This window comes from Macrosteles quadrilineatus, unplaced genomic scaffold, assembly GCF_028750875.1.
Source record: "Macrosteles quadrilineatus isolate MER2022 unplaced genomic scaffold, UCM_ALF_1.0 Scaffold_3__2_contigs__length_128488019, whole genome shotgun sequence".
In the NCBI taxonomy this organism is placed as follows: domain Eukaryota; kingdom Metazoa; phylum Arthropoda; class Insecta; order Hemiptera; family Cicadellidae; genus Macrosteles; species Macrosteles quadrilineatus.
In genome coordinates this window covers 95,907,325-95,920,422 of record NW_026542596.1, presented here as the reverse complement: position 1 = coordinate 95,920,422, position 13,098 = coordinate 95,907,325, and the positions used below count along the sequence as shown (strand labels likewise).

Sequence of the window (13,098 nt, the reverse complement as noted above, 5' to 3'; positions counted from 1 at the left end):
CCCACAAATCGAGCACTAAACTATCAATAATCAAATATGGAACTTATATGGGGCACATATTAAAAAAAAACTTTTAATTTAACATAAAAAAGTGGCAGCTTCGGCTTTACTAAGACATTTGAGTTAGATAAAATTGAAAATGTGAGGATGTGATGTGTTTATTTAATTAATCAAATAAAACTCTCATAGCACAATTTCAAAAACAAAAAAAAGTTATTGATAGTTTCACACAACTTTCCAAAACTACTCTTTATAGACTTATAAAATTTAACTAATTTATTCAAATAGAGAAATAAATAATCCAATTCAATAACAAAACCAAATATTAGACAAAATCATAAGCTAAAAACAACAATATAAAATAAAAATATATTTTTAATTGAATAAATTACACCAATTCCAAACCTATACCTTATTACTGTAAAGTGTAGACAAAGACCTAGTTAGTCCAAAAAAACATAAAAAAGCTGAAATTTTCCAACCGATTAAAAATGCCTATATTTGTTAGTTGGTCTGAGTAACAATTGCTAAAAGGAATTATATTTTTAAATATGACAGTGATTGATGTGAAAACCAAACAAAAATGTTATTATTAAGTTACAACATATGGAAACAAACATGATGTGTTAGTTGAAATGTATCTCTTAGGTGAAATGTATGAAATGTACCTCTTATTTACTGGGGTAGATTTCCGCATTGCGATTTCAGTCAAAATCAAACCTTAAAACACAGCCCCTCTAACAAGCAACCTCACATTACAGTTTTTAAACGTGCAAAAAGGCAACACTCCGAACAAACCGATTAACACTCCGATGTATTAATCCCAAAATCAAACACGATAGATTACCTGAACTATCGTCAGGTATTCTGATAGTTTCTGCAGTTCCGTAAGTGGTTGTTTCTCCGTTAGATTGAGAAATAGCAAAAGGTCTCAAGCTGTTGATTGATATACATTCTGTGGACACCGTTCTAATAGAGGGCAACGATGAAATGCGTCTTAGGTTTCCTATGAATCGGAATCGACAAGAAAATTAGACTGTGACGGATTTGTCTTATCTAACTTATTACATAACTGGATCTTTTGATTTCTCTGGGAACTAATATTATTTTTACCAAGGCACATCTATGCTGGTAATTATTTTTATCAGTGGTGGTTCTAGGATCTACTCAAGGGGGGCTACTGGGGGGTAGAGGGTCAACAACTCAAGGGAGATCAGGGGTTTGGGGGTCATCTCATGGAAAATTCAGCATTCCCATAGCTAATTGGTGACTTTTTAAAGCCATTTTTAATGTATATCCATTTCCTTTGTCCAAAATCCTCTGTTACGTTTTTAGGACAAAATGTATGTTTAATTTATTTTTCAAGAGTCCAATTGGGTTGGGCTCAGCCCCTGCAGCCCCTTCCCAAACAGAATTAGAATCACTACTGATTTTGATTATGGTATTCTTGAAATAAAGATTGAAATAGGAAAAGAGTAGGTAACCATCACTATATTTAAGTCAGACATTACAATACCAAAATACTCCAAAGAAAGGAAGAGCGAAGGATGCACACAATAGTGTGAAGGTAGCTTATACTTCCTAGGCGATGATTGGGGGTCTATGAAACCAAATCTTCAGGAACATTTAAACTGGAGCTAACAACAAAAGTTGAACACATTTTACAGTATACTTCGGTGTGAATGTGGCTTGAAACAAGTGCTGTAAAACATTCCGGCTTCTTTAAGAAAATAATTGTTATTATATAGTTACTGGAAACCCACTGAAAACGTCAAATTTATTAACTTAAAGCTAGCATTCTTTGGATTGTTGTAAATTTTTGTGTTGCAAACCCCATTGTAAACACGGCTTTTTACTCTCATACTTTATCTTGTTTCTGTTAATTGAAATTTTCTCATAATACGAGAAAACAATGTTTTGTTGACTCATATTTTTGTCAAAAAATGACTCGTATTTTGGTTTTAGTTTTAACCACAGGCTTCTGACATATTACTTTATTTGTAATTGTATATACAAATTTTATTTGATAACCAGCTATAAATTTTAATTGTTATTTATTAACAAGTGTGAATTCTTGTTCTAGGAAGTACCAATATTTGGGTTGAATCTTCTAAGCTAATCCTGATAGCCTTTTATACCTTTATGTTCGTCCTCCTCATGACAGGTTTGCTTCTCAGCATCCATGGGATTTTTTGAGTCCTTCAAACTGGCTGAGCGAGCCCTCTGAAATGAGCTGAGCTGTTCCCCATGGTAATAGGTCGGCCGATATATCCCATCTCCAGCACCACTGCTTACATCAGACTTTATTGTCTCTAGAAAATGAAAAAAATATATAAATGGAGCTACACAACTACTCAGCTTAGGATAGTGACCAAAAGAAATGGAAATGTATACACTTTTTTTAAACTTACAGCAACATAGTTTTCCAACAACAAATTCAGACCAAGTTTTAGTGAAATACCTCCTTACTCATGATGAATAATAGATCAAGAGAGATTAGAACAATACGTTGAGTGGTAATTATCTAATTAATTTAATTGGATCTCCAACGATAAAGGATATAGTTCTTTGAAAAATAAGCCTTTTGCTAAAGAGGAAAATCACCAATAAGATACTATGTACAAGAGGGCTGTCTGTAAATTAAAGTCTCCATCTACCTCAATCTCGTCACTGTATTCCAAAACATTGTCTAAGAAAATTAACGCTCCAGCCAAGTATAATTTGCGTTATTTGATTAGTTTTCTGTGATCATAGGACCATAGTCATCCCTGTAAGTCAGAAATAAGTTGATCAGCAGGCAAAAATTATATTCCACTTTAATAACTCTCGATGGAAACTGATTAACACTTGATGCTGGTTTTGTTATGAAAACATATCAGCGTTCATTGAACTCCCTGTGAAACACATTTCTGCCAGGGCCTGAATTTACCTATGGGCGGATGGGGCGAGCACCCAGGCCCCTCTGGGCCTCCCCTCGCACAGTAGTTTTTCTTAATAAGCTAAACATTTGATTAGGTGCTTACCGAATAGCCTCTCTAGTTTTGCATGGTTGAAAATTACGATTGTGGGAAACTATTATGAACACCGGAAATTACTACCATCGCAAGAAATCATGACAGCCGTTGCCACGATCGCGGGAAATAATCATGAATTTTGAAGCGATTGAAATATGATCTCAGATAATGGCCGCGATCGCGAAAGATTGTCATGAGTATTGAGATAATGGTGGATATTTCTGTGATCGTGTAAAGACACTTACAGCGTTACAGCAATTCTGCCATTAACGCAATCACAGGGAATCATCATGAATTATGCCGAGATTCCAAAAAATAGTCACAGGATTTGAAAAAATCGCTGGAGACGATCACAGGTATGATAAAAAATACTCCATTAGTAGATTTCTCATCCTTATGTAACAGCTGAAGCCACTTTTATTGTTAGTTCAGAAACCTGATCCTAGAAAGTGATTCACACTTTTTCCATTTTCTTTTAAAACTCTTCAAACACTATGATAATATTATTGTCCCTCATGGTTGGGAAAGCCCTAGAATCGTAGGGTATGAAATAAGGAACACCGTGTACGTCTGAATTGGAACGCTTGATTGTGAAGCGAGCTCAGAGACCTTCATTTATGGACAAAACACTTGTATAGATAGAAAATGGGAAAGTTAAACTGTTAATGGAAAAGCACACATTAAAGTTATAAACATTAATAAAGGGTGAAATACTAAAGTATTTTGAGAAAAATTGCTTTTCTATCACGTAACACTATAAGGCAACTAAATCTCAAGCGTTCCCTATGCCTGAGGAATGTTTATTTTACCATACAGAAAAGCTGGTTGGTTGTTCTCCCGTATGATCTCCCTACCCCATGTATACGAATCATCAGTTTATTTGCCCAACTAAAACAAAAGTGTCATTTGGTCACTTAGGACAGTGTACACACTTTAGGGAATTGAAGCTGAATTCAAAGGCAGTCTCATGCCTACTACTCATGCATACTAGAGTATAACCTGAAGCTTTCTAGACTAATACCACACTGTTTCTTCAGACAGGACCATTAATTGAAATCCCTCTGATTAAAAACAGCCTGTTACAAAAGAAACACAATCACCTACTTGAGCTGTCGAAGGAGTTTGTTTTCCGTAACACTTTCTTGGCAGCCTTCGTAATCTTGCCGTCGCAGAACATAATGACACAGTAGCAGAAGTAGAGAACGATGAGAATGACTGACTCGTACCAGTAGATCTTCTCGTCCCAGAGTAGCACGGCGAGCACCCCGATGACGGTGCTGTAGATGATACAGTCACGGGCTAGAGGGTACACCTGCAACCTGATGACCTGTGTGGTAAGATAACATGAATTAACTGCTAACATTCTATCAACGTTTTTAAAATTCAAGTATAATTCAATGCCAGAAAAATTGAATATAGAAAAAAACTGCACAAATCATAACCAGAATGTTGGACTACTTGAAAACTGTTTTACTTGTCTTTAACAATGAATAAGAGATGGACTAGAACATAAATAGCAGCTGTTGTATGTAACTAGCTGGCCAGATAAACTGTTATTTGCCCAACACTCCGACATAGAGACTTTATATCCAATACATTGAGTTGGCCCAGCTGGCCATGCCAACTACAGCTTTTATTGGAGCTCTTATTTAAATCTGACGTTCCTAATGTCTACTAGCAGAGTACTCGTCGTTCCTATAGTTCTGCACCCTCTGTTAGTAAAAATCTTGTAACTACTTTTAATGCCATTTAATATCATAGAATCAACTTGTGTAGTTAAAACAGCTGACACAAATCTTTAATTCCCTGTATGAATACTCATTATGTTCCAAAGGGAAACTCCAGAGCCACTTGGGCGGAGCCCGGAAGGATTTTTGAGATAAGAATTCGGAAATGTGAGCTATATACCAAATTTCAGCCTAATCCAAACAATAGTTAATGTGTGATTGAACTTCAAACAAACAAACAAATTAATAATCATCAATTTGTTTACTCTCTCTCTTACAGATTAATTGATTTGAATAATAACTTGCAAAACAAAAACTCAAAGGAACCTCTCAGATAACTCACACTGACTGCTTGATGTGCTGTGTAATCTTGATACTAAATTCCCTAGGTTATTCCCAGATTGTCACTTACTGTAGTAGCGGCTAGACCTCCACAAGCGGGTACTCCGAGAGTGTTGAAGACAGCGCTGCCTACTACAGTCCCGACCCCTAGGTCACTCTCCGTCAGAAACGTCCCAATCAGGTTGGTGAACAGTTCGGGCGTACAAGTAGCGAGTGCCATGAAGGTAGCTCCAGCGACGTCTTGACTAAGTGATAAGTCTGCACAAAGACCAAGCAAGATTAAGATGAGTCATGGAACTATAATTGACTTTGGATACTGAAGTAGACATTGCATGTATAGAGTGGTGTACACAATTTTTTAATAGACAGTATCAACAATATATCACCCACTTTCAGCCATTAGCTTGTCAACAACCTTTATCATAGTTAGCGGTAGGGAGTTACTATGATAGTTTAAGGTGGATATATGTTAACAGTATTGTTTAATATTAAAAGGTCCATAACATACCAACATTTAATCAAAATCATTCAAGGTTTTGTTTTATAAAAATCAAATATTTTTGTTATTTTATGGAAAAATTATCATTAAAAATTGAAATTCCACAAAAAATCCTGTAGATACCATGGATTTAGTAGGTTTACCTTCATAACAAATTTTATCGAAATTGGACCGGTGTAGTCTGTATACACATGCATATGTGACTTTTTAAACCTCTTTTTGGGTTAAGGAGGACCCGAAAATAGATATATTATAGTCCTTTATACGTGAAATTTAGTGAGAACCTCAATAATATCAATAAATAACTTTTCTATTTAAATCATCTTCCCTTTAATAACCTCCTGTACCTGGCATTTACACCTCAATTTCTTGCATGATTTCAATTCTAGTTGACAATTTACTATGCTATTGAGAGCCACCTTAAGAAGTTATACTTTGCTTTTTATAGTGTTAAGGTTTTTTGTCTTAGAGAAAACAATGCAACACCTTAAACTTTTTATTTTATATCGAATGTGAGCTTGCCAATGCCTGTAATGAGTTTAACGGCAATAACATTAATTTTATTTAATTGAGTTCATTAAAGTCAACAAGTGTAAAAACTCATTGAAGTTATATTCTCAAACTAAGTCTCATTTAGTCCATTCTGGCAAACAATAACTTTCATAACATTGAAAAATTGTGCATTTCCATTACATTCTTGCAATAACTCTACTAGATAGGTATGTGTGCAAGAATTATTACCTTATTACCTTGACAAATACAGTCAACAGAGGGGAGAAAGTAGTCGTTGCAGACAAATGCGATGACGATAAAGAAGTAGAGTCCGACACATACATGTATGACGATGGCTCCATGCTTCCTTTGGTTCATGGTGAAAATGTCTGCCGGGAAATCATCACTCGACTCTTCCTTTGGTATACAGTAGTCTGAGTTATCTGGAAAAGCAAAACACTTGAAGTTTAAAAAAAATAAACATCAGATTTGGATGACACAAAGACATATACCACAAAGTATGATGAGAACTAAAAAACCACCAAATCCAAACATGTTAGTTAGCTCAGTGGTTGTGACTTGGGGTGATAATCAAGACATGCTGTTTCTAAATCCATCCTGCTACCTGGATTATATTATCCTACTAACATTATAAATGTGAAAGTATGGGCTTTTGTGTGTAGCTCTGAAGTTCCATCACGTGAAAACTACCGGACCGATTGAGCTGACATTTTGCAGTGAGGTACTAGTAGAAACACATAGGCATATTAAGTTGTGAAAATACGATAGGACTATGCCTCACGGGTGTTCAAGGTTTCCATGTTATTCTTATGAGTATTCATACAGCTGTTCAATGTCATTAATTGGTTTTAGCGAATTTCCCATATATTGCCATACTTTCCAGGTAATAAACTATCAAATAAACTATTACCGTAGGTCTCACCTAGACCCAGGACCGATTTACTTTTTTGTTTTGAGGTCTTATTAATCTCGTATTTTACATCCACCTTATACAGGGGGGGTCGTATACAGGGTGTTAAAAAAAATGGGGACATAATTTACTAAGTGGATTCTTAGGATCAAAATCAAGAATACATTTTTTCCCAAAATCACTTTGTTAACCAGATATCTGCCGTTGTGTATTTTTTACATACACATTTTCATTTTTGGATTATTTTCAACCGATCTTTATGAAACTTGGTATGTATGTTAAGGTAAAAGAGCCCCATGTTAGAAAAAGAATTCATCTTGATTCAACCATTGACTAAATAGTCAAAGATTCAACTTAAAATTTCAAAATGGCGGAAATTTTAATGTTTTAAACTTAAATTACTCAAAAACGGCCAATTTAATGATAAAATGCTAACAACACTTTTATTTAACATTTTTAATTCCCTATCAAACTATCCCAAGTTCAAAAAGATCGAATAAAGAAATATCCTAAATATTACGATTTTTAGTTGTAAAATTGGGCAAACATGACTAGCTTCTGCCTTATTCTACCCCATTTTACAACTAAAAATCGTTATATTTCAGCTACTTGTTATTCGATCTCGTTGAACTTGGGATAGTTTGATAGGGATAGATTCTTTTTGTGTTGTACGGATTATTAATCTGTAAAAGCAATGAAGAAGATTCTACTTATATCTTTATTTAGAGAAAGTTGTAATCTTTAAAAGTCTACTGTACACACCGTTACCGTTATTGAAATACCATACATACATGATAACTCAAACTGCAATACTGTTAGTCTTTCTGAAAATAATTTTAAAGAGGTACAATCCAATATTGTTTACTTGTTAACCATACCATGGTTAATAAGAAAACAAGACTAATAATTTAATCTTACACTCCCGGTATAGTTTGATAGATCTGTCAAGGTAATAGTGCTTTGACAGTTAGTTAAATATAACTAAAGTTAGATAGTAACATCAATATTATGGTAAAGTTTGATCAGCCTTATCAACCTAAACTATCTTGACTAAGATGAAAATGTTTTTTGGTTTGCGGAAGTACCACGGTGTCGAGTACTGAAACTACATTTTGTGTCGGCAATTTATTGATTTTGCAAATCGTTGGAATTAAGTATTGCAATAATCACAGACAAACAAGCTATGATAGAATGATAAATTAATAAACTATTGTTTCTTTTTTCTGCAGAAAATAATTTAAGTAAGAAGGCTATGTATGTTATAGAGTTGACTTTTGGAGGTTTATTACTATTTGAAAAATCAAAGTAACAAAGTATGATTTAGATTAGAAATACGTTTTGCTCTCAAAAATTGAGAACGTCATCATCTATCTACTTATTTGAAGGTATTTAACTGGAAACTAATAAACGCAATCTTAGAATGCTATTTGGTAAAATAAAATTTGTAAAATTGTAAAACCACAAAAATGTTTCATGTCGAGGATGTAAAACTGAAAAATCGCCTCACATTTCATCCAAGACCTTCATGCTTGAAATAAAACCGCTCCACATTTGTCACGTATGGGAAACATCTCAAATAAATTTGACACTCACTGTTCAATGACATTCAAATCCGAAATAAAGATAAGAGAAATACCTAGTATAATCATCATTAGTAGACTCGTGCCGAGGCGCAATAAAGATAAACGTATATCTCGGACAGATAACGTGTAATGTAACGACAACGTGCAAAACCACGTTGAATGATTTGAGCGGAATCGGAATAGTGTGAAAATGAAATTAAATTGGGTAACTAATTGAGGTGGTGAGGAGAAGAAAATACGAATTCGTAAATGATAAATTTGTCAATACGTAGGCGTAATAGATACGGTTTGATTTTATATAGTATGGAGTGGATTCCTAACGACCGGATCGAAGGGTATTAAAATATCAAAAACGAATTATAAGCAGATTTTGAAATCATACTTGAATTGGAAAACTCGTTCCCCAATTAACTCATTATTAGAATGAAGTACGTTTATTGATCCCATTTAATACAGAAATGCAGAATAAAGTATCCATCAGAATGCCTTAAGCTTTCTCCAATGGATAACATTTTCATGGGGAAACCATTTATTTTATGCCACATGCAACATTAAAGTAAACTCCAAATAATTAAATTAACAAACATTGAGTACAATTCAATACAAAATTACTCATCGACAAATAAAATATGTCAAGGAATAATTGTGTACAAACATGATATAAAGTAGTAAACTGTCAAGTAATTCTTTTAGTCAGGTAAACTTTCATTGAGTTTCCTTATAATAATTATTTCAATGTGAACGAAAGCGTTCTATTGTTGGTATTAGGTTTTTTACATGAGTTATTTATCAAACCAAACCATTATTTATCACCATATCCCTATTATTAGCATTGAGAGCCCTATTATTTTCATTGTGTGATTTCTTTGAGGTATTTTAGAACATTTTTAAATACTAATGAAACATACTATGAAAACTAAAAATTAACATATAAGTCATTTTCTTCTTTACATTTTATAGTAGTTTACGCATCGATAGCGTAAAGACTATTAACGCGAGTTGCATACACTACTTTACATACAACCGTTTTTTAATTACTAACAATCTGGGTTTTAATTACTAACAATAACTACTCATGACTTCTTAAAAAGGGTATGTTTTCGTTTATTGTCATTGCCACTGAAAGTGATGCAACGACTTATTGTATAATTAGCTGATTTCATGTAATTACGTGTTTGTAAAACTTCGTTTAGCAATAAGTCACATTTTTTCAGGGAATAGGTTCTGCTAGCAGCATTCTTACCATAAATACTGTATGTGTCAGGTACAATTAGGGAAATATTGCATATTTTTTTGAACTGATTAATATAGTGAAACAGTTAATTTACAGTCAAATCTCAGCATCAAATATGTGGTCCACAACGAGTTGGGTGAAAAAGTTGTTTAAAGTTTTTCAAAATAAACCGGAAGCACATTTTCATTTATCAATTTAACCTTATTTTGTTTCGTCCATTTAATGAATTGCTGGTATGTAATTTCATGCCTTTGTTTCGATTTTGGTGGCAAAAGAGTAGCAAAAACAGTTTGTGCTCTCATTTCCATCACGTCAACTTCACTTTCACTAATTGAAATATTTTAATCAGTTTAATCTACATTCCTTTAACTTCCACCATCTTAGGTTAAGAATACGCGAGTATCAACAGGTACAAGTCGGATCAACAATTAAAATTGTCAACTGATCAGCTGATCAGATGATTAGTTGACGTTCGAAGCATTACAATTTTACTTCTTTTCTCTCAATCCTTGAACCTCATTGGTCCGTTACCCGTGTTGTTATGAGAAAAACTATGCTTTTATGAAATGAAACTAAGCTGTTATGAAAGTAAAGAGCTGTTAAGTAAAAATTTTCAATTCTATGAACTGAACTGAAATGGCTACTTTAAAAAACGGTCGTAGGTAAAACAAATGACATTTCAAAATTGTACTTGAATTCCCTAAACCATCAATAACATACTATGAAAACACAGAATCCTACCACAACATAAAACCTAATTTAAGTAATTTTCTTCTTTACATTTTATACAAATAGCATGCATTACAACATCTTACTTGAATTCACTGAAACATCACCAACTACAAATAACCCCATTTTCGTATGGATGTAAACAAATGTAAACTTGAAAAAGTTCAGATGTTTGACAAAAGAATACAGCACAAACTATGAAATGGTCAAAGCCTACTACAGGAGGATGGTCTTTCACGGGATATCATCCAAACCCGCAAAAGGCACATAGAGGAAAAGAGCTTTAAATTGATACCCACTATTTCTATAAAAATACGTATTTAGGGATCGATTTGCTGCAAACAAAAATCCTAAAAATTATTTTTATAATATATATAGATTTGAACAAACGATGACTACGGTCCATAAAAAATGTCTTCTACAGGATCCAATAGTTAATGATATGACTGAATAATTAATACCTAATAAAAAAATTGAAAATTACTAAAAAATTTGCGGTGACCACTGTCTAGTAAATGCAATAACATGGTTTTACAATAATAATGATTTATTGCAGTGATTGTTTTTGTTGTGTTCGGGTGGTCTGGGTCTGCCACGCAGTAATTAGCATATGAGAGCGAGTCAATGTCGCTGTCAATGCCGGCCGGCACAGTATAGTGGAGGACTTGTGAGTTGGGGCTAGAGTTCCGTCAAACCATTGTCTATATGGTACCTCTTAAGTGATAACACAACGGTTGTAGAACAAGTTGCTCGTTGATAGTTAAATGCTAAATTAATCAAGAGAATTTGTGTTTAGAACAATGTATGTTGGCAGCAGTTATACTTGTCAATCTCAGTTTATGCGTACACATTTAATATTTGTATATCGTTTTTAATTTTTTTTGCAAAACTTAGCACTTAAACACTTAGGAGAAAACTCAGACCGTAAGGATATTTGAAAAACAATTCAGTGGAAAAGTACAAAACTGTTAAAAATAACCCTAAATAACACACATCTATGCACTTATATAAAATAAACGGTATCAGCAATCTGACACATTCTTTCTCCCGTTAGCCAACAGCCCTTATAGATGGCGGAGGGAGTAGGCTAACTATATGATATTTTGGGTGGGAAATCACAAAAGTTGCAATAAATTGAACCGTAATTTTTATTACAGCAGAGTTGTACCATTTTGTTTAAGGTTAAAAAAACCTAAAAAGTTAACACAAAATTTTACTCACAATCGTTCGAGCTGTTTTCGTGAATACCCTGATTTTCTGTTATTTTATAGTGGTTTTATAAGAAAATCACCATTAAGAATCAACATTTCAAAAGAAAAATGAAAAAAAAAACTGCCTAGAGATACCTAACCCGGATTAGAACCCACATACCAAATTACATGAATATTGGACCACAAGTGTAGTCCGTAGCTATGTACACATCCATACAAACATACAGACACACACACAGACATCACTTTTTGGGTTCAGGGGGGGGGCTCAAAACGGATACTTCAACTCAAAACTCAAACTTGAAAATGTTGACGATAACAATAGGCTACTTTCTCCATATAATACGTATAAGGGGGAAAGTAAAAATAAAAGTAGGAAACTACACATTGGACATATTGTGCGAAACTTAGTCACTTTATTTGTCTTATCATTTCGTCTACAGTCACTATTATTAGTAAGGTAAGAATTAAGATCAATTGACCAGTGTATATGGGACCTAATACTGGTGAATGCTAACGGCTTCTCTTTATGATTTAGCCAGAACCATTATTTAAAAGTCTAATAAAAAATATCAGACGAGTTTAATTTCAAACCTTCAAAAATATCCGAATATTTTCAAAGTCGAACAGGCGACCTTTTAATTATCATGCGAGTACAATAACTACTTAGCTTTGTTATAGCCATGTTATAGCCAAGTTATAAGCCATTTCGTCAATGTTAATTGCTTTTAGCAAGTATTGAGTAAAACACTGTTTTTAGGACAAGAAATTAGATTCGCCGAACTTAATTCAAATACTAACCGCTGGAACTCATTGGTAAAACAAATCATTTCAATTTTAAAATCAATTTTAAAACTATCATACAAATTAGCAGTAATAATTCACATCATTTTTACTGGCGTAACTTATTTAGGCTCACATAATAGTTACACCTACGTAACCTACGTAACACTCAACCCTAACAATAACAAAATAACAATAAACCAGTGTGTTTTGGTAAACAAATGCACCAACCACAATGGCCGATTGGCAGAATGCAAAAGGAAAATGGCATTCGCGATGAATAGGCCTGATTGAGGGCACTAATGAGGCTATTGTACCACATAGACTGCCTCATAACCTCACAACTTGTCAATGAGTGAAGCCTCAAGCAATCTGGGAAATAACACTGAATAGTGAACATCTGTCACGGTCAGCGCCGACAAAATATAACTGACAGTTTAGTGGGAAACCTCTTTTGTAGAGGTTTTGTCAATATTTATAAAAGAATTGAGCGCGTCAAGGCCTTGCAAATTGTGTGTCTTGGAAATATATTTAGCTTAGTAATTTTTACTTT

At 33.8% G+C, this 13,098-nt stretch overlaps 1 protein-coding gene across 3 annotated transcripts in view; it reads right to left on the bottom strand.

Annotated features, from left to right (window-relative positions):
• LOC128989881 (sodium/potassium/calcium exchanger 3-like) overlaps positions 1–13,098 on the bottom strand; it is a 35,767-nt gene that overhangs the window by 8,381 nt on the left and 14,288 nt on the right. Inside the window, exons 2-6 of one of the 3 annotated variants that reach the window (XM_054411984.1) lie at positions 6,332–6,517; positions 5,154–5,341; positions 4,119–4,341; positions 2,139–2,312; positions 848–1,006 (exon numbers count right to left, since the gene is read on the bottom strand). In XM_054411984.1, coding sequence (XP_054267959.1) covers positions 848–1,006; positions 2,139–2,312; positions 4,119–4,341; positions 5,154–5,341; positions 6,332–6,517 — 930 coding nt within the window. Of the gene's footprint in view, positions 1–847; positions 1,007–2,138; positions 2,313–4,118; positions 4,342–5,153; positions 5,342–6,323; positions 6,518–13,098 lie in introns of those variants that run through there. The other 2 variants (XM_054411986.1, XM_054411985.1) reach the window with 2 other exon arrangements.